This window comes from Capra hircus, chromosome 21, assembly GCF_001704415.2.
Source record: "Capra hircus breed San Clemente chromosome 21, ASM170441v1, whole genome shotgun sequence".
Taxonomy (NCBI): domain Eukaryota; kingdom Metazoa; phylum Chordata; class Mammalia; order Artiodactyla; family Bovidae; genus Capra; species Capra hircus.
In genome coordinates this window covers 57045749-57063122 of record NC_030828.1, presented here as the reverse complement: position 1 = coordinate 57063122, position 17374 = coordinate 57045749, and the positions used below count along the sequence as shown (strand labels likewise).

The 17374-nt window shown below is 55.0% G+C and overlaps 1 protein-coding gene across 2 annotated transcripts; it reads right to left on the bottom strand.

Annotated features, from left to right (window-relative positions):
- CHGA (chromogranin A) lies at positions 3291-16351 on the bottom strand. 2 transcript variants are annotated; one of them, XM_018066172.1, is made up of 8 exons: positions 16102-16351; positions 15279-15325; positions 12683-12776; positions 11775-11843; positions 9239-9337; positions 7094-7510; positions 5911-6386; positions 3291-3774 (listed from the first exon to the last, which is right to left on the bottom strand). In XM_018066172.1, the coding sequence occupies exons 1-8, from the start codon at positions 16145-16147 to the stop codon at positions 3691-3693; spliced, it is 1332 nt and encodes a 443-aa protein (XP_017921661.1). In that variant the 5' UTR covers positions 16148-16351; the 3' UTR covers positions 3291-3690. The 2 variants fall into 2 exon arrangements, with proteins under 2 accessions (XP_017921661.1, XP_017921662.1); XM_018066173.1 differs by having other exon boundaries at positions 5971-6386.

The following is a 17374-nucleotide window of genomic DNA, read 5'->3' as shown; positions in this document are numbered from 1 at the left end:
GCCTGAGGCCTCGGGTAGGTTCAGAGGGTCGCTTGCAAGGTCTCTACCCTGAGCAGCCTGGAGCATTGGCCACAGGCCGAGTTCTACTAGCAGGTTATAGCGTAATGTGGTTTGACGCGCTCAAGCCCCAACTGAGTGGGGGTGCTGGATGTCTGTCCGTCTTCCCCAAGAGAGCCTGGGGGCAGGAGTTGCCATTGGCATGAAGGTGTCTGAGTTTGCGGAGGGTGAATAGGGTTGGGCGAGAGGTCCCGCAGTATCACTTGCAGGAGGCGGACACAGCTGGAGTTCCCAAGGAGTTTGTTGTTCAGTCGCTCAGTCGTGTCCAACTCTTTGCAATCCCATGGACTGCAGCACGCCAGGCCTCCCTGTTCTTCACCATCTCCCGGAGCTTGCTCAAACTCTCATGTCCATCAAATCAGTGATGCCATCCAACCATCTCATCCTCTGTCGTCCCTTTCTCCTGCTTTCAATCTTTCCCAGCACCAGGGTCTTTTCCAAGGCGTTAGTTCTTCGCATCAGGTGGCCAAAGTATTGGAGCTTTAGCTTCAGCATCAGTCCTTCCAGTGAATAGTCAGGACTGATCTCCTTTAGGATTGACTGGTTTTATCTTGCAGTTCAAGGGACTCTCAAGAGTCTTCTCCAACACCACAGTTCAAAAACATCAGTCCTTCAGTGCTCAGCCTTCTTTATGTTCCAACTCTCACATCCATATGTAACTACTGGAAAAACCATAGCTTTGACTATACAGACCTCTGTTGACAAAGTAATGTCTCTGCTTTTTAATATGCTGTCTAGGTTTGTCTCCCAAGGAGTTATGTGGGGGCATTGTTTAAGTTAATCTCATCAGTGAGGGAGAAAACAACCTTGAGAAAGGATTCTTTTCTATCCAGAGGACTGCCAAATACGGTTTATGGCAGATTGAAGGATCCTGGCAGGAAGCTATAGTTTTCAAGCCAGCTGGGAAGAGCAGCTGTTGTCTGCCAGGTGGCCCCTCTGAGACCAAGGGAGACTGTATGTATTGTCCTTGTTGGGGGGCCTGGGCCTTGGCTCAGGGAATCACATTATCCACAGAGAACCCACTGAATGGCTCCTCTGGTGTCCCTGGGGTTTGCATCTGCCCTCTCTTCTCCTGCTAGAAACTGACCCTTCACCCAGTGGGACCCCTGATAGCTCCTCTCCCTTCCTGGGCCACGGCTCAAGGGCTCCCATGCTCCAAAGACCCTGAGCAGAGTGTCCTGTGGGAACACACCCCCTGCACGTGGCTTACCACGAGACAGAGGAGTGCATCCAGCCTTGAAGGTTCTGGGCTTCTGCCTCCTCAGGGAGCCTGGCCACGCCCTTGGGGAGCCTGGCCACGCCCTGTGCTGCAGGCATAGTCCTACCCAGGCCAGAGCCTGAGTCTAAGATGCTGCAACAGAGGCCTCCAGACAGGTGGTTCTCCCATCAGTCATACCTTCTGCAACACAGGCTCGGTGCCCCGCCTCGGAATGGCCCTCCCCCGACACACAGTTCACTGGAGAGCTGCCTGTTGGCATGGAAGCACCAGGCCCTCTTCCTTCCGGTTCCCACCACCAGGTCCCACCCAGGCCACCTGGGGCCTTTTCCGGAAATGGTCGCATTTTCGCTCTACATCCAGTTGTCCACAATCTAGTGACTTGGAAGGCACTGTCTCCTTCCCACAGCCGAACCCACCTAGGCTTCCGGTGTGGATCCCAGTTCTCTGCAGCAGGCTTTCTTTGGGAAAGCTTCTCCCAAGACACTGGCAGCTCCAATTTCAGTGGTAACACCTGTGCTTTCTGACAAACGCTACTTGTTTCGATCCCGTTCATGAGCCATGCTTGTCAGAACCCCAAGCTGGCTTGTACTTCATTTGTGTACATATGTATGTATATAACGTTTATATGAGTCTATACATACTGTCTATAAAATCATCGCTTCTGTAAAAACCAAGAACCACTGGCTCTTTTGATTCGGCTGCATGTTTGCCCCATGTGATGATGGCACAGGTGGCCCATCTCCGGGAAGGGGTATTTCACGGACGAGGTGTCCCGTGTTCTCTCTATTTGTTAACTGTTCCTGGAGGTGGATGTTGTGACCATTGACTAGTGGAATACATTTAGTGTTGTGTTTGTTATTTCGATAACTGTCAGAGTTGTGGGGGGGGGGTTATAAACCTGTCTCATTGAAATGTGAATAAACACCTCATGGTACCAGCTCGTTGGAGAGTCCCTCTGTGCTTCACGGATGGGTGTCAACAGCAGTGGGCCCGCTCACCAGGTTAGGAGAGGCCCAGACTTGCCAAGACCCCCTCAAACGACTTGTGTCATCACTGCAATGGTTTTCTGGTCCAGGCTCTCTAGACCCCTCGAATCCTTGCCATGATCTGGTGAGAAGCTAAAAAGTACTATCCCCATTTTGTAGATGAGGAAACTGAGGCTGCAAGAGCACCAGAAATGCTCATCCAAGCTCTCTAGCTAGGCTGGGGATTCCAACTGCAGTCTGATGTCAAAACCCACATTCTGCAGGCAGTGGATTTCTTGAAGTCAGGGCTTGTCCAGGTCATTTCTGTGTGCCCAGGCCTGCCAGGCTCAAGGCAGCGGCTCACAAGTGTTTGATGAAGGACTGAACGAGTGGCCCTGATATTCAGCTAGTCCACTCCGGTCCAGCAGAATAGCCTGTCTGTTCTGATTCATAATTCTACAGCCCCGTGTTTACATGTTTGGGGCATCACTCTTGCTGAGACTTTGATGACTCAACTCATCCTCTGAGCCTCAGTTTCCTTGTTCTCCAAGCTGAGACCAAGACTACAGTGCTATAGTGAACTGTTAAGTTCAAGAACTTCAAATGCCCCAGAGCCCCGTGCATGTTCAGGTCAGAGGAGATGACAGATTTGTGCCGAGAGGGGGCCTGCAGCTCAGAGGCCTGAGTCAGGAAGTCCAGAGCTGGCTGGGCCTGTGGCCTTGCTGGTGGGTACTAACCTGGGACTGTCAGGATCTACCCAGCACAGAGCAGAGGCTGTTTCCCAAACCAGCCCCGTCCCTGCCTGGCCTGGCTCACTTGTGGCTGGGGAGATGGGGGAAGTGTTATTTAATCCCATACGCACTTTGGGGCAGGTGTCAGCACCCTTACTTCACAGATGAGGAAACTGATGTTCCAAGCAGCAGTGTCTCTTGCTCCCCAATCACCGGGCTGCAAAGTGGCCCAGAGTCACCCCAGGGGGACTGAACCTCCCCTTGTCCTTCTGCCTGAATCCATCCATCCCACCCTACTTGGAGTCAAGATGGGGCAAGTTCAGAGAAACAGGAAAGAGCCCAGAGCAGATTTATTTCCCTTAGATAAATGTCATACACAATATAGTCAGGAGTCCTCAGCTTTCACCTAAAGGTCAGTACTTACTGCAGTTAGGCCCAGTGGTTCTAGGAAACTTTGAGAAGGCTGCCTGTGTTCAGAGACAGGATAATCGTTGAAAGGCAAGGGGTCTGCCCTGCAGCGGGGCGCACTGGGGCAGGGGTCAGGAGCAGGAGGAAAAGAGCGTGGGGGCAATGGGGTGGGCTGGGCTTGGGCAGGCTGGGGGCAGCCTCCCTCCCGGAAGCAGCGCCCAGGGCCGTCTGGCCAGGACCTGCAGGGGGGACAACAGAGCCGGGACCACGGGGTTTCTTGGGGCCCTGGCTAGTGGGGCCAGTCGTCGCCTCAGCCCCGCCGCAGCTCCTCCAGCTGGTTGGACACCTTCTCCAGCTCTGCCTCGATGGCCGACAAGCTCTCCAGCTCCTGGTCCTAGGAGAGAACCCCCAGAGTCACCCGGGCGCTGGAGTGTGGAGCGCACAGTCAGCGTGGTGGCTCCTGGCCTAGCTGTGTGACCTTGGATGGGTGGCTTTGCCTCTCTGAGCCTCATCTATTTCATGGGGACAGTGAAGCCGCCCTGCTGCACCGCTCTGAGAAGCTGGCATGCAGGAGTGTGTGCCCTGACCCCATACTTTCCCTGGTGGACTCTTATTCAGGCCCACCTCCTCCTCAACGGCTCTGGGCAGGCACGTGGGAAACCAAGCCTCTGGTGCCTTTCAGAGCTGCTTCAAGTCCCCCAACCCCAGGCTAAGGCTGTGACAGTGGCTTCCAGGGTGAGGCCATGCCAGGGTGTCCTATCTGCTGCAGGCCTCCCTACCTGAGGGGCAGGGTAGGGATGTGAGCACTGCCTGGACGGGGCCTCCATCCTCTTTCCCCGTCACTGGGTCCCCAAGCTCTGGCTACCAGGGTGGTCCAGGGCAGCTGGGGACTCTCTGGGACTGACGCCCACAGGAGCATGCCCTCAGAGTCACAGCAGGAGTCAGCCAGACCCCAGCTTTGACTGAGAGGGATGGTTTTCCAGGAGTCCCTGCCTGAGGCCCAGTGAGAAGAGACAGATAATGGTTGCCAATGAAATGGGGACCCTAGTGGCTCCCATCTTGGAGTAACCCACCAGGCAGTTCTATGATTCTGGGGTCATTTTTTCTAAGACCTTTGGGCTGAGTTGGAGGGCCCTGCCCTGTCCAGTCCTCAGGACTCGGGTCCCTATTTCTCCTGCCTGTGGTCCAAGGGCCCCTCTGCCCGTGGAGAAGGGAAGCCAGTCAGTCCCTCAGGGCCCCTGGCTCTCCCCAGCTTCTGTGGGTGGGGAAGGCAGTGATGAAAGGTGCCAGCCTTGGGGACGGCTGGGAGGCAAGCAGCTGCTTCCCGAAGCCCTGTCCCCTCAGCCCCTGGGGACACAGGCAGATGAACTCTCAGCGCCAGCTGCCAAGGAGTCATCTTCTCCCTCTCAGACTGCTGAGACCCAGTCCCAGGCCCAGAGAATGGGTTGGGGACCTGAGGAAAGGGCCGTATTGTCTTCTGGGTGGGCAGAGAAGAGCACTGGGGCCAGGGCTTTGGATACGTCCCAGCCCCCATAAGGCCCTGATGCTCCTCTGAGAGCTAAAGCCTGAACCATGGACCAACCCCACAAGGCCTCCCCCAGCTCCAAGGTGGTGTTGCCAGCCTGCCCCAAAGTCCCATCCCATACCCTCCCATGGTAACATGTCTCCACACCCCTCTGAGTTTCCCAAGTAGCCTGGGCACGGCTAGGGTTTCAAAGCTCGCGTGCGTTCTGATCATGGTAATGAGGTGGGCAGAGAGGACTTCTTACCCCCATTTCACAAATGAGGGAACCAATGAGGCTCAGAGAAGGGGAGCGACCTGCCCAAGGTCACCCAGCTAGGAGGAGGTAGACCCTGGGTCTTCTGGCACACGCCCATGCCTCCCCCACCCGCCACCACCAGACCCTCCCCACTTTGCCATTGGGGTGGGAGGCAGGGACTGAACCTGGGAAGAGGGTGTGGTTGGACTGCCTGGAGGTCAGGAGGACACAGCTGGGCCAATGGTAGGGCCTCCCCAGACACCACCTGTCCCTTAATGCCCCCTCCTGTTCTGCCCTCCCAGCTCGCAAGGCCAGTGGTGCCCTGAGCCTGGATTCCCCCAGGCAGCAAGTGGCCCTCCCAGGTCAGCCCCCGCCAGGTCCTTTAGTTTCCAGACTCTCTCTATTCAAAACTCCAAGCAACATCCATCCATTCTTGTCCTGCTTCCAAACCTGCAGAGGCTCCCTACGCCTTTCGGACAAAGGTCCCTCCCGGGGCCTCTGGGATCTGCTTTACTCACCAGCTCTTCAGCTTCTGTGTGCTGATCTGAATGTTTTTGTCTCCTGTCTGCCTGTCTGCCAGCTTTCCTGGGTGCCCCCTCCCCGACACGCCCTTTCTCCTTGGCCTTCCCAGTCTCCTGAGCGCCCCCTGTCCAGGCGCCTCTCCAGTCCCGACTCCAAGGGGACAGTGTCTCCTCGGTGATGTAGGGCAGCATGTCTGGGTGCAGCTGCCCCACAGCAGGGCCCAGGGCTGGCTCCCACCCCATACCAACCTCTGGCCTGCGGTTGGCACTGCCCTCCTCCTCCTTCTTCTCCTCTGGGTAGCCGCGCACCTGGAGGGGCAGGCCGGCCTCCACGCTGTCCTCCCGGGAGTTTGGCCTCCAGCCTCGCCGCAGCTGCAGCCCGGGGCCCCTGAAGCCGTAGCCCCGGGCCTGGAAGGAGAGCCTCATGGAGCGGTCGGGGTCCTCCTCTTCCTCCTCCCCCTCCAGCCGCTTCTCGGCTGTCAGCTCTTTGGCCAGCTGGTCCATTTTGCTCCATCGCTTGGCGTCCTCCCACTCCTTGGAGAGCTGCTCCTCCTGCTCGGGCTCCCCGCTCTTCCCACCACGGAATAGGACTTGGGCCCCTGCCATCTCCTCTTCCTCCTGCCGGGAGTGTGCCCACTCCCCCTTCCCCTCACGGGACTTGGCCTCCTCAGCCCCCATCTTCCTGGCTCCATCCACGGCCAGAGCCTCGGGCCAACCTGGAGCAGCTGGTAGACAAGAGCGGGAGAATAAGGGAGTGGCTGCCACCTTTCTGGGTCCCTCCCGCTCCCTTAGGTCTCTCTGTGGCCACTGTTGCGACCATAGACCCTGTACACCAGATCCAGCTCAGCCTCTCACAACAGACACCCCTTGGAGGGAAAGGCCACCTCGACACCATGCTTTACAAGACCCTCTAAAGCTCCAAGTCATCTCTTCCTTTAGCCCTCTCATCCCAGAAGACCCAACCCAGGGATGGCCCAGCTGGGGAGGAAGGAAAGACCCTGATCAGGCCCTCAAGAGGAGCCAGGACCTTTTCCTAAGCCCTGGTTGAAGCTAGCAGTGTCCCCAGACCAGCCTGTTCCCTCCCATCATGCTGCCCCTCGGTTCCCAAATCCCACCCACTCACCCTGCAAAGCCCCTCTCCCCTCCTGGGGGTGGAGAGGGGCTATGTGGACTAGTGGGAGGTGCAGGGTTTTGGAACCAGAAAAACCTGGGGATGGAATCTCTGTGTGTACTACAAATCAGCTGTGTGACCACGGGCAGATTACTTAACCTCTCTGAGCCTTGGTTTCCCATCTGGCAGATGGGAATAATACCTACCTTTCAGGGTTGTTGAGAAGGCAGAATGAGATTATGGATCAGGGCACCTCCCTCCCACCCATCCCCCTCTCCCCAACGCATCTGCTGAAGTCTCAGACATCATACACAGTCTCACCCCTCTGCGTCTCCTTGTTGCCGAGGCTTGGGGGTGGTTTAAATGCTGCGGTGGTGGGGCTTTCTTCCTCCGGGACGGCCTTCTCTCCAGCCTCGGCCTCCTCCCCCTTCTCCTCCTCCTCTTCTCTCTCTGTCTGCCTCCCTTGCTCTGCACTCAGGCCCTTCTCCCTGCCGGCTGGACCTTGGGAGGGGCCCTCGCTGTCCTCCTTGGCCTGTGGGCCTGGGTGTTTCGGGCTGGGGAGGCTGGCTAGGGGGTGGGCGTTGGAGGGGGCCTCCTCCTCCTCAACCTTGAACCCCGGCCCAAGCTCTGGGGAGGCCTGAGGCCTGTCTCCGTCCGAGTCTTCATCACTCTTCTCCACTTCTTTAGAATCGTCTCTTTTTTCTGCAGCATCCTTGGAGGACACCTCTTCCATCCCCTCTACAGAAACAACAGAGCAAAGTCAGGCCCTGAGGACCAGGCGCACATCGGATCTCCCTGGGGCCCAATTTCAGATCTTAGTCACTGTATCCCTAGGCTTCCAGCAACCCCAACCCAAGACACACATGAGAGAATTAGGGTTGCCCTCTCCACGTATGGGTTTGACCTCAGCACAACGGGACTGTGTTTCTCTCTTAGTAATTCTACTTCTCGAAGGAGGATGTGATGACCCCTTGAAAATGACCCCATAAGATAGAGCCCTGAATTTAAAATTAAGACAGCAGCTGAATTGCAGTCTGATCTTGGGCAAGTTAACCTCTCTGTGTAATGGGCACCATTACTGTGACTTCCTTCTCCCTGCAAGCATTCTATCTTGAGCGTCCTGTGAAAGTATTCTATTCCTCAGTATTTGTCAGTTTTCATTAAAAGGTATTTACTTGTACCTGCTTTTAAGACAGCTTTTCATCTAGTAAAAATCCCTCCCATTGCTAGAAATGATTACTGTCAAACAAGTCACTACCAAGTACATTCCACCATTTGACTCCAGGACTCCAGGTGGAAGTCCTTCCATGCTCACTTTACAGAAACTCAAACAAATCCTTAGAAAGGTAGGGTGACTTGTCTGTGCTCACAGATGGCAGAGCTGAGCCTTGAACCCAAACCTCCGAATGCCAAGTACAGGGTGCCCTTTGCACTGACATGTGGCTGTCTCCCCAGTGAATGCTACACCATTCCCCCTCCTACAGCCCATGGCAGACAACCAGAGTCAGCCAGACACTCGTTTCCATGGAACCAAAATGTGAGTCCCTGCCGAGCCTCAAGCAGCCACTAGGGTGAGAGCCCTGGGCCATGTGAGGGCACATTGGCAGGTTTCCCCTCTCAGCCCCAACGGATGACCGCTGAGGTCCCTGCTTCTAGGAACTGGCCCTGTTCACTCACCTTCCACGTGCAAAGAGCAGGGCTGTGAGGATAAGTGTGTGACTGTTTCTAGACAGAAAGGTGAGTTTAACAGAGCATCCCTCTGACCTAAGCCATGATCTCTGTGACCCCTAAAAGCTCTCTGTTCTCAAGAAGGATGATCCAGGATTTTCCTGGTGGTCCAGTGGTTAAGAAACTGCCTACCAGTGCAGGGAACAGGGGTTCAATCCCTGGTCCAAGAAGATCCCACATGCTGTGATGCAACTAAGTCCACACGCTAAAACTACTGCACATGGCAACTTGAGAGAGGCCGCCACTGACCCCACCTGGAGAAAGCCCGCACGCAGCAACAAAGACCGGACGCGGGCAAAAAAAAAAAAAAGATCCAGATTCAGCTAGTATTTCAAACCTACTCCTCTGGGATCTTGCTGCCCCTAGGCTATGCCAGGGCACCATTAAATTCCCCGGAGGACAGGCACTGGGGGCAGGGGCCCTGCCTCAGTGGCCACTGGGAAGAGTTGAAGCTGCCCACCTGCCAGGCCTCCTGCCCGAGAGTGCCAGCACCTGGGGTGGGCAGATGGGACCCATCAAGGGCTGCGGAGTGAGACGTTCCATCTCCAGTTATGCCTTGGAAAGGTACTTCAACCTCCCTGGGTCTCAGTTTCCCCATTTGGAAAGAGAAGGAAATAACAGCTTCCTTACGGGACCCAAAGGAGGGGCTTCTGACTGCTCGGGAGCCTCGGTCTATTGTAACTTCTGTTCTCTTCATTCTCCCACCCCTGGTCTCTGGCCAGACGGGTCGGCACTGACCTTTCGGCTTGGCCTGGCCGTCCGGCTTCTCGAGCCCCTCTGAGGGTCCATCCTCATAACTGCTGCGCTGCTTCTGCTGCTGTGTCCGCTCCCTGGCTCCTGGATAAGAAGACGAGAACAGCGTCCCATTTGGTCTGAGCCCCGCACGGCTGGCTGTGAGAATGGAGGCCTCTGTTCCCTCATTCCTAAAACTGGGCACATCCTGTTCTGGGCCTGCCCAGTGAGAGAATGAGGGGGCAGGAGCCGGTGGGGGTGGTGGGGAAGGCTGGCTGCCCTCTCCCAGCTAGGGCCCATCACACGACCCCACCACCTCTCCACTTCTCACCTGCGAGGTAAGAACACGCCCTGCCTGCTGCCTCACAGAGTAGTGAAGACTCAGAGTCGAGGGCTCCAGGAGCAGGAGCAGGGAGCGGGGGACCCTTAGGACCTGGCTGGTAGCTAGGTCAGTGGTCCCCAACCTTTTCGGCACCAAGGATTGATTTCGTGGAAGACAATGTTTCCACAGATCGGGTTGACGGGAGGATGGTTTGGGGATGATTCAAGCTCAGTAGGGTTCGAGCTTTAAAGAGAATCAAATGCCGCCACTGATCTGACAGGAGGCGGAGCTCGGAAGGTAACACGAGCGATGGGGAGCAGCTGTAGACACAGGTGAAGCTTCACTCCCTCGCCCGCTGCTCACTTCCTGCTGTGCAGCCCAGCGATGAGGGACCTCTGGGCTAAGGGACCCTGTAGCAGGAGGTAACAGTGACTGCTTGTCCCCTAGTGGCGGCTCTTGATTCAGGCAACACCTGCCCTCATGGACCCCCATACGCCCAGGCAGAACACCTGTCTGCATCAACCCAGGTTGCGCTGCCTCCTCTGACTGTCTCCACCCACCTCTGGTTCTTGACGGTGGCCCCGGCCAGGCCAACTCTGCAGCCAGTGCTGGTTTCCCTATGATGGGAATTTCTGCAGTGGCCAGAGGTGCCTGAAACGGTGGCTATGGACCAGGGATTATGCCCAGATCTGGCCCCTGGCCGAGCAAGCTGCACACCTCCTGGTTAATCCTTTGCCCTGTGACCTTGGGTGACCTGGGCAATCCAAGACTTGGGTGCTCATCTATAAAACAGGGTAGCTGCATCGTAAATGCTAGGACAGAGGTGTGCAGAAGGCATTATGAGAATGCAGAAGAGGGAGTGGGTGGATAGGTAGATGGGTGGATGGATGGACAGACACGTAGATCTATCTCATCCTCTTTTAACAGAGAACAATAATGTACCTGTATATTGGACACCGTTTATACTGAATACACACACGTGTGTGTATATGTGTAAACAGATGTTTTGGGACACATCTTCCTATCATAGTCTTCATTGACATTACATTTAATTATTTAAATATGTCAGTCATTCAATAATTAATTTAAAAATTACCATATTGTATCCTAGCAACCACGTGCAGTGGATGTCTCCTCCAGGACAAGTGAGGGAGAGGAAAAACGGTGTGCTAACTTGGGGAGGGCCTCAGGGAGCCTTCCAGCTGTGATTATTTTCACTCACCTCTTCCCCCAAATCGCTCTCCATTCGTACATGTGGCCCAGTCTGCCCCAGAGGCCTCAGAGTAGGGGCCTTCCCTGCACCTGTGCAGCCTTTGTGCCCCAGCCCACCCCACCCAAGCCAAGCCCTGAAGATGAGCCTTTACTTCCATTGCAGGGAGATACGAGACTCCTGCTCGAGGGCCCATTCTCAGAGAGAGGCACAAGGGTGCCCATGCCCCCACCCCCATGTAAACAGCCAAGTAAACCCCCAAGTAAACAGGAGGTGCAGAGTCAGGACCCATTTCTTCCAATTTTCCAGGAGGCCTTCTATGCCTCACAGGAACCCAGGAAGGAGCCTGAGGCTGGGCAGAGTAGCTAACTCCATGGGATGACATCAGCCTAATCCTCCACTCCCAGTATCCTATCTGGGCTCTGCTTGAATATCCTCAGTGACAAGGAGCTCACTACCTCACAAAAATCACTCCATTCCCAAGAGCATCAGTGGATTTTTGTTAACCTCTTGGAGAAAGACACACCTCGCTCTGAAAGCACACTGGAAGTCTTGGCTGTGTTTTGGGGCAAGCAAGATCCTGCTTCTCCCATCTCCCCTTTGAGCGGAAGCTCACAAGGGGAAAGGGGCCCCTCCTCTCTCCTGGAGACCAGTTTCTCTCCCATTAAACATAATAGAAGTCCTCTCTGTAACCTAGTCTTGAAAGTGCCCCCTCTAACATGGCTGAACTCCAGAGTCTACAGGTTTTTAGAAGAGCTGCATCTGGTCTTGGGATGTCCTTAACTTATTGTGTGATCTTGGTCAGGTTACTCAACCTCTCTGGGCCTTGATCTCTTTAAGTGCATGAATGATAGACTGGGCCAAGTGGCACAGAGGACCCAACCTTACCACCCTATAACGAAAAGGTGGTGAGGATCAGAAACAAGACCTTGCTCAACCTTCCATCATGATTTTTCTGACTCTCGGTTACTGGAATTCACCCAGATTCATGTGCAGTGGTTGGAAAATACCTTGGAGAGCGAGGTCTTGGAGCTCTTTCAGCAAATTCTGATGTCGCAGGATTGAGAGGATCCGTTCATCTGCAATGAAGGGGAGTCGTTACGGGTGGTTTCCAGAAGACAGCCGAGAAAGAGATTGCCATCAATATTTTCAGCTGAGCACAAGGAACTTATTCTGGAAACTCAAAACCCTGGTGGTAGCAGCAAGATTGGGTCTGGAGATAACACTTCTGAAACGACTTCCTTTCCAAGTTTGCTATTGTATCAGGAAGGTCAGCCACTGTCCCTGCATCTAGACTTCTGCCAAAAGATGGCATCTCCTGCAGTGATACAGGAGTGTCTCTAAACACAACCTGTTTTCCCATCTCCATGCCTTTGCTTGAGCTGTCTACTTCACCTGGAGTACCCTCTTTTTCATTTTTCTACCTATTGGTTTCCCACTTTTCTCTTAAATCCCAACCCTAATGCTAATGCTGGATCCAGCCAACACTGACTGCCTCCTTGCAAAAGCTTTTCCCTTCTCATGCTCATCCACCCCCAGTATTCCTTTATTCATCACACAGGGGCACCTACCAGGTGCCAGTGGTTGTCCTCAACACTGGGGATTTAGCACACAAAATCTTCACCCACAGGGAGCTCACATTCTGGGGGCTTGCTGTTCCCAGCCCTGGTTTCATTCTGCCCAGAATTCTAGTTAACTGAGTTCATATCACTCCCCTCTGCTAGACTGTAAGCTCCAGGCACACAGGGCTGTTCGTGCTTCATCTCTCAGTACCACTCAGAGCTCAGCACAGACCTGGCTGAGGTGGGCACTTGGTCAGTGACTACTGAATTGTTGATTTCCATCAAAAGCCACACACCCATGTCCTTGCCTCCCAGCCCAGCAGGCAGCAGCCCCTCACCCCGAGCTTGGCCCATACCTCCTCGGAGTGTCTCAAAACACTCCTTGCTGACCGGCATGGGGCTGGGCTTGGAGAGTGTGTCAGAGATGACCTCGACGATACACTTCATCACCTGGGAACAGAATGGGGCCAGTTGGGGCTGGTTTGGGTGTGGGACTCAGCCCCTGGAAGTTCCAAGGCAAATTTCTAAGGAGGACATGAGGATGCTAACTTTTGTTTTCAGGACTCCATGGATGCCTAGCTCAGGGGCACAGCTGTGCTTCCTAAGCTGGACAATAATAGCAGTAATACTAAAAATCCACATACAGTGCTTACCAGGTGCCAGGCACGCCAACCACTTGGCCAGCAGGAGCCCCTCTAAGGTGGGGGTGGGTACCCCGCACCCTCTCACCCCAAGTGTTTCTCTACAGATGGGGAAGCTGCTCCTGGGCATTAGAGGTGTAGTCCCACAAAAGTACTTCAGTCTTGTAGATGCCCCAAAGGTCAGCTATCGCCAGGAAGCCTTTCTGGACCACCCAGAGGAGAACAAAATGCTTTTCCTGGCTCTTTCCTACTGGAAACAAGACTTGGAAAACTGTCTCTAAATATCTACGGGGTTGTCCCAGGCAGGGAGTGACAGCCTCACAGCCTGGCTCCATAGTCACCGGCTGAACTCCCTGGCTGAATGTGGGCATACATCTACTACATTCAGGTGCCCATCCCAAGCCAACAGCAGCCATTTCTCTGAAAATCGTGTCCAGGGCCCAGCAAGGTGCTGTGGATAATCAGACATCTGAGAAATGGATGATATCTGAAGATGGTGCCAATTGTAGGGTGACATCCTAGCTGTGTGATCTTGGGCAAGTGACTCAACCTCTCTGAGCCTCAATTTCCTCCTCTATAAAATGTGAGTGAGAAGATCTGACTCTCCTCCCAGGGTGATGGGGCACAGATGGGAAAATACTCTGTAACGCATGGAGTGCCACACACAGTCAGGGATGGATTCGCAATTTCCAGCCTGCTTCAGCTGCCTAGAGCTGGGCAGAGGAGCAGGAAGTGTCAGACAAGCATCAGGCAACACAGTGAGGAGTGAGGGGGTGGAAGGCTATGTCTATGGGATGCCAAGGCAACCTGTTCAAGGATCCAGGATAGCAAACTGGCAGACAGGCTCTACGGTAGTCATGGCATCCTAGATAGAACATGCGGGTCTTCACCAGCTGCTCTGGTGTCTCTGACCCAGGCTGCTGCAAACAATATGATGGCCAAAGTGTCTCCCATAAGGAGCCTGGCAAGGAACGGCTTAAACCTTGCACTGGGAATATCAGATAACCACAAGTCCATGAGGACAGATTCTGGGAGAGACGAATTGGGTATGGGTCCCAAGAATGATGGGGAGGTCAGGAAAGGAAGCTCTAGGCTAGGAATAAAAATGCTTATTTACTGAGGACCAACTATGTGTCAGCAATTCACAGGAGTCCTATTCCTTACCAGGGCTTCCCTGGTGGCTCAGCTGGTAAAGAACCTGCCTGCAATGCAGGAGACCTGGGTTCGATCCCTGGGTTCGGAAGATCCCCTGGAGAAGGGAAAGGCTACCCACTCCAGTATTCTGGCCTGGAGAATTCCACGGACTGTATAGTCCATGGGGTCGCAAAGAGTCAGACACAATTGAGTGACTTTTCTTCTTTTCATTCTTTACAACTAACTTCCCTCAAAGGAAATGTCATTATAGCAAGAAAAGGGAAAGCTCAGATAATTCAAGGGATTTGTCTCAAGATGACACAGCTACAATGAGTGGCAGCGGATTTTTCAATTTAGGCCTGTCTGTAACTAGTGAATAGGAAATTTTAAATGAGCACATTGAGGTTGAAATCTCTTTGATGCTTTGGGTTTCAACTATAGCCTCTCTAAAGAAAATAGTTCCTGAAAAGGCAGGGAGTAGAATTTCTCTAATTCACAACTGAAGATATCTGTGAACATCAGAAGCTGGAAAAACAGCCCCAACTCAGACTTGAATCAATTTTGGGTATATGCCCAACACAGTGTCTCTTGCTAGCTACAGAAGCCCCCATCAATGTCTTTCAAGTCCTTTCCTGGGTGACCTCCACCAGAAGCCCCAGCTGGCCTGGGTGCTGGAGCCATGATCAAGAATGTTTTCGTTGTGGACCTTTGAGAGAGCCAAGGCTTTAGCAACTGTGGGATGGGGTAGGTGTATTGCTGGCAGAGCCTTGGGGAAGAGCAAAGGGGGAAGCCAGAGCCAGGCAGATGAAGACTGTTCTCGCAGGACAGTGGACAACCACAACCTCAGAGCAGTCACCCCCACCAGCCTGCGGTGGGCCTACAAGATTTGGAGTGTTCAAGACAGTGGGCCTGGCCCCTGGGCCCAGGGGGTAGGACACAGGTCCCACCAGGTTGCATACCCAACTCACAGGAGGCCAGGGACGGCCCCGCAGCAGGCAAGCAGGAAAATCTAGCAGACTTTGATATCTTCTTTTGCAAGCTGTCCCCAGGCTCAGCAGCCGCAGTGCTGGCTCCTGGACTGATGCCAGACTCCTGCAGCTGCCCAAGAACTGGCTGTGAGGGGTCCACTGGGGTCTTCTGCCCCCCCATTCCAGGGCATCCCCATCCCCCTTCTTACCTCAGTGTCCCCTTTATTCATGGGGCTGTTCACAGGCAGGGCAATGACTAGGAAGAAAAAGAGAGCGGGGGTCACTCTTCTGCTCTCAAGGGAGAAACCAGTCCTTCCAGACTGGGTTCATCAAGGGCCTGTTCACCCGAACGCTCCTCCCTAAGACCACCCCTACTCAAATGAGATGCAGAGCTGATTTTATTTCCCTTCCCAACTGCTACCCTCATGGGGGTGGCTCCCACAGGCTGAACTGAGAGCCTTAACCCTTCCCTTTGTGAAAGCTATGCTCTGGAGGGGCTGTGGGGGCAGAAGCCAAGAGCTATGAAAACAGGCCAGTGGCTGGGTGGGACTGAAGTAGGGTAAGGGTGAGGCAGAGAGACCCCAGAGGTGATGGAAAAGAGGGTGAGGTGAGCGGAAGAGATGGAGGAGGAGGACTGGGAGGGGTAGAAGTCAAGGGCAGACAGACGGTGGGGAGCAGGAGGAAGAAGGGAGAGAAAGGGGAGCCAACAGCGGTCCTCCCATCTCCCCAGATGACCTTGGCCAGCCACAGCGCAGAGCCGGCGCTGGCCCCAAAGCAGCCCAGACGTGGGGTGGGGGCGATAGGGAGCCCTGTCCCGCGGGGTCGAGAGTCGGAGTCAGAGTCAGGTCTGCGGGTTCTGCGCCGAGGCCACTCTGCGGGGTCAGGTGGGAGGCGGGGCGCTGTCCGTGGCGCTGAAAACTCGCCGCGCCGGAGGGAAGGCATGAAGGGGCACGCGGCGCGGCGCGGTGCCTGGACCTCAGGGCCGTCGGGGGCGTCCAGGACCCTCTCCCTCAAGGGCCCGCGCTCGCTCACCTTGCCCCGCGCAGAGCAGAAGCGCCAGGACCGCGGCGGAGCGCATGGCGAAGCCGGGGCGCCGAGCAGCTGGCGGTCTGGGGCCGGCCAAGGCGCGCGCTCGGGCGAGGGCCGGCTGGACTGCTCGCTCCGGGCGGGCTGCGGCGACACCGGCGCGGGGATGGGGTTTGGTGGTGCAAGGTCTCCGTGTGCGTCTGTCTGTCGATCCGCCCTCCGCACTGGGCTCGGGCACTGCAGCACTGGGGCATGCTCGCGCCCCGCTTATATACCCTGACCCCGGAAATGACGTCATCGGACCCGCCCCTACCCCTTTCCCCATCTCTCCGGGGGTCTGGCAGCAGCTCGCCCCGCCCCCCCAACCTCCACCCCCACCCCCTCACCCCTGTCCCCGTTGCGGGTGGCCCCCATTGCACACAGTTCTTGGGTGAGGCACCCAGGCGGACATGCGACTTCAGGAGGTCGCACAGGAGATTCAGCTGATAGTCCAACTCTTGACGGCTCCACCGACCTGCTGTGTGTCCGTGGGCAAGTCACTTCCAGTCTCTGGACCTCCTGTTCCTCCAAAGTGCGCTGAGGTCCCCGCCAATTCTAACACGTCACTCCTTGCTTCTGAGGGCCTTTGGAGGGGGGCTCCCTTCCTCCATCTCACTGGCTGGAGGCGTGCTCACCATTCTGGGCTCCCTCAAAAATCTAGGAGGTCCCCTAGAGGTCCCTGACCCTTGTCTGAATTAGATCTCTCTCTCTGGCAACCCAGTTTGTACTTTCACAGTTTCTAGTTGTATATGTATTTATTTATTTGAATAATGTTTAGTCTTCATTGCTTTCAAAGTCCTGAGCAGGACCCTTGACACAGAGTAAATCCACTTAATTGGTAGCTGTTGAAGGCACTGATTAAAACTTCATCCCAGGAACAAGTGAAGCCTGGACTCTGGCCATTGGTGGATAGCACTCATGGAGGGTGCAAGGGCGGAGAAGGGAACAGTTCTTGACACCAAAACAAAATAGGAGCCCTTGTAACTTCTACTCAGGAGACCCAGTGCAACCTCCTAGGGTCACCTTCTTGTGGCTAGTTACCCATTTGTGTGTTTGAGAACAGCTCTTACCTTCTCTTGTGTGTATGTCTGTGTGCCTGCTCAGTTGTGCCCGACTTTTTGTAACCCCATGGATGGTAGCCCACCAGGTTCCTCTTCCATGGGATTCTTCAGGCAAGAATACTGGAGTGGGTTGCCATGCCCTCCTCCAGGAGATCTTTCCGACCCAGGGATTGAACCCG

What these genes read in the sequence shown, in the direction of transcription:
- CHGA (XM_018066172.1), bottom strand. Translation starts at nt 16,147, where the DNA reads ATGCGCTCCGCCGCGGTCCTGGCGCTTCTGCTCTGCGCGGGGCAAG. An exon ending in TGAATAAAGGGGACACTGAG is followed by an intron (nt 12,777 to 15,278) that starts GTAAGAAGGGGG and finishes TTCTGTTCCCAG; the next exon opens with GTGATGAAGTGTATCGTCGA. An exon ending in TTTTGAGACACTCCGAGGAG is followed by an intron (nt 11,844 to 12,682) that starts GTATGGGCCAAG and finishes CCTTCATTGCAG; the next exon opens with ATGAACGGATCCTCTCAATC.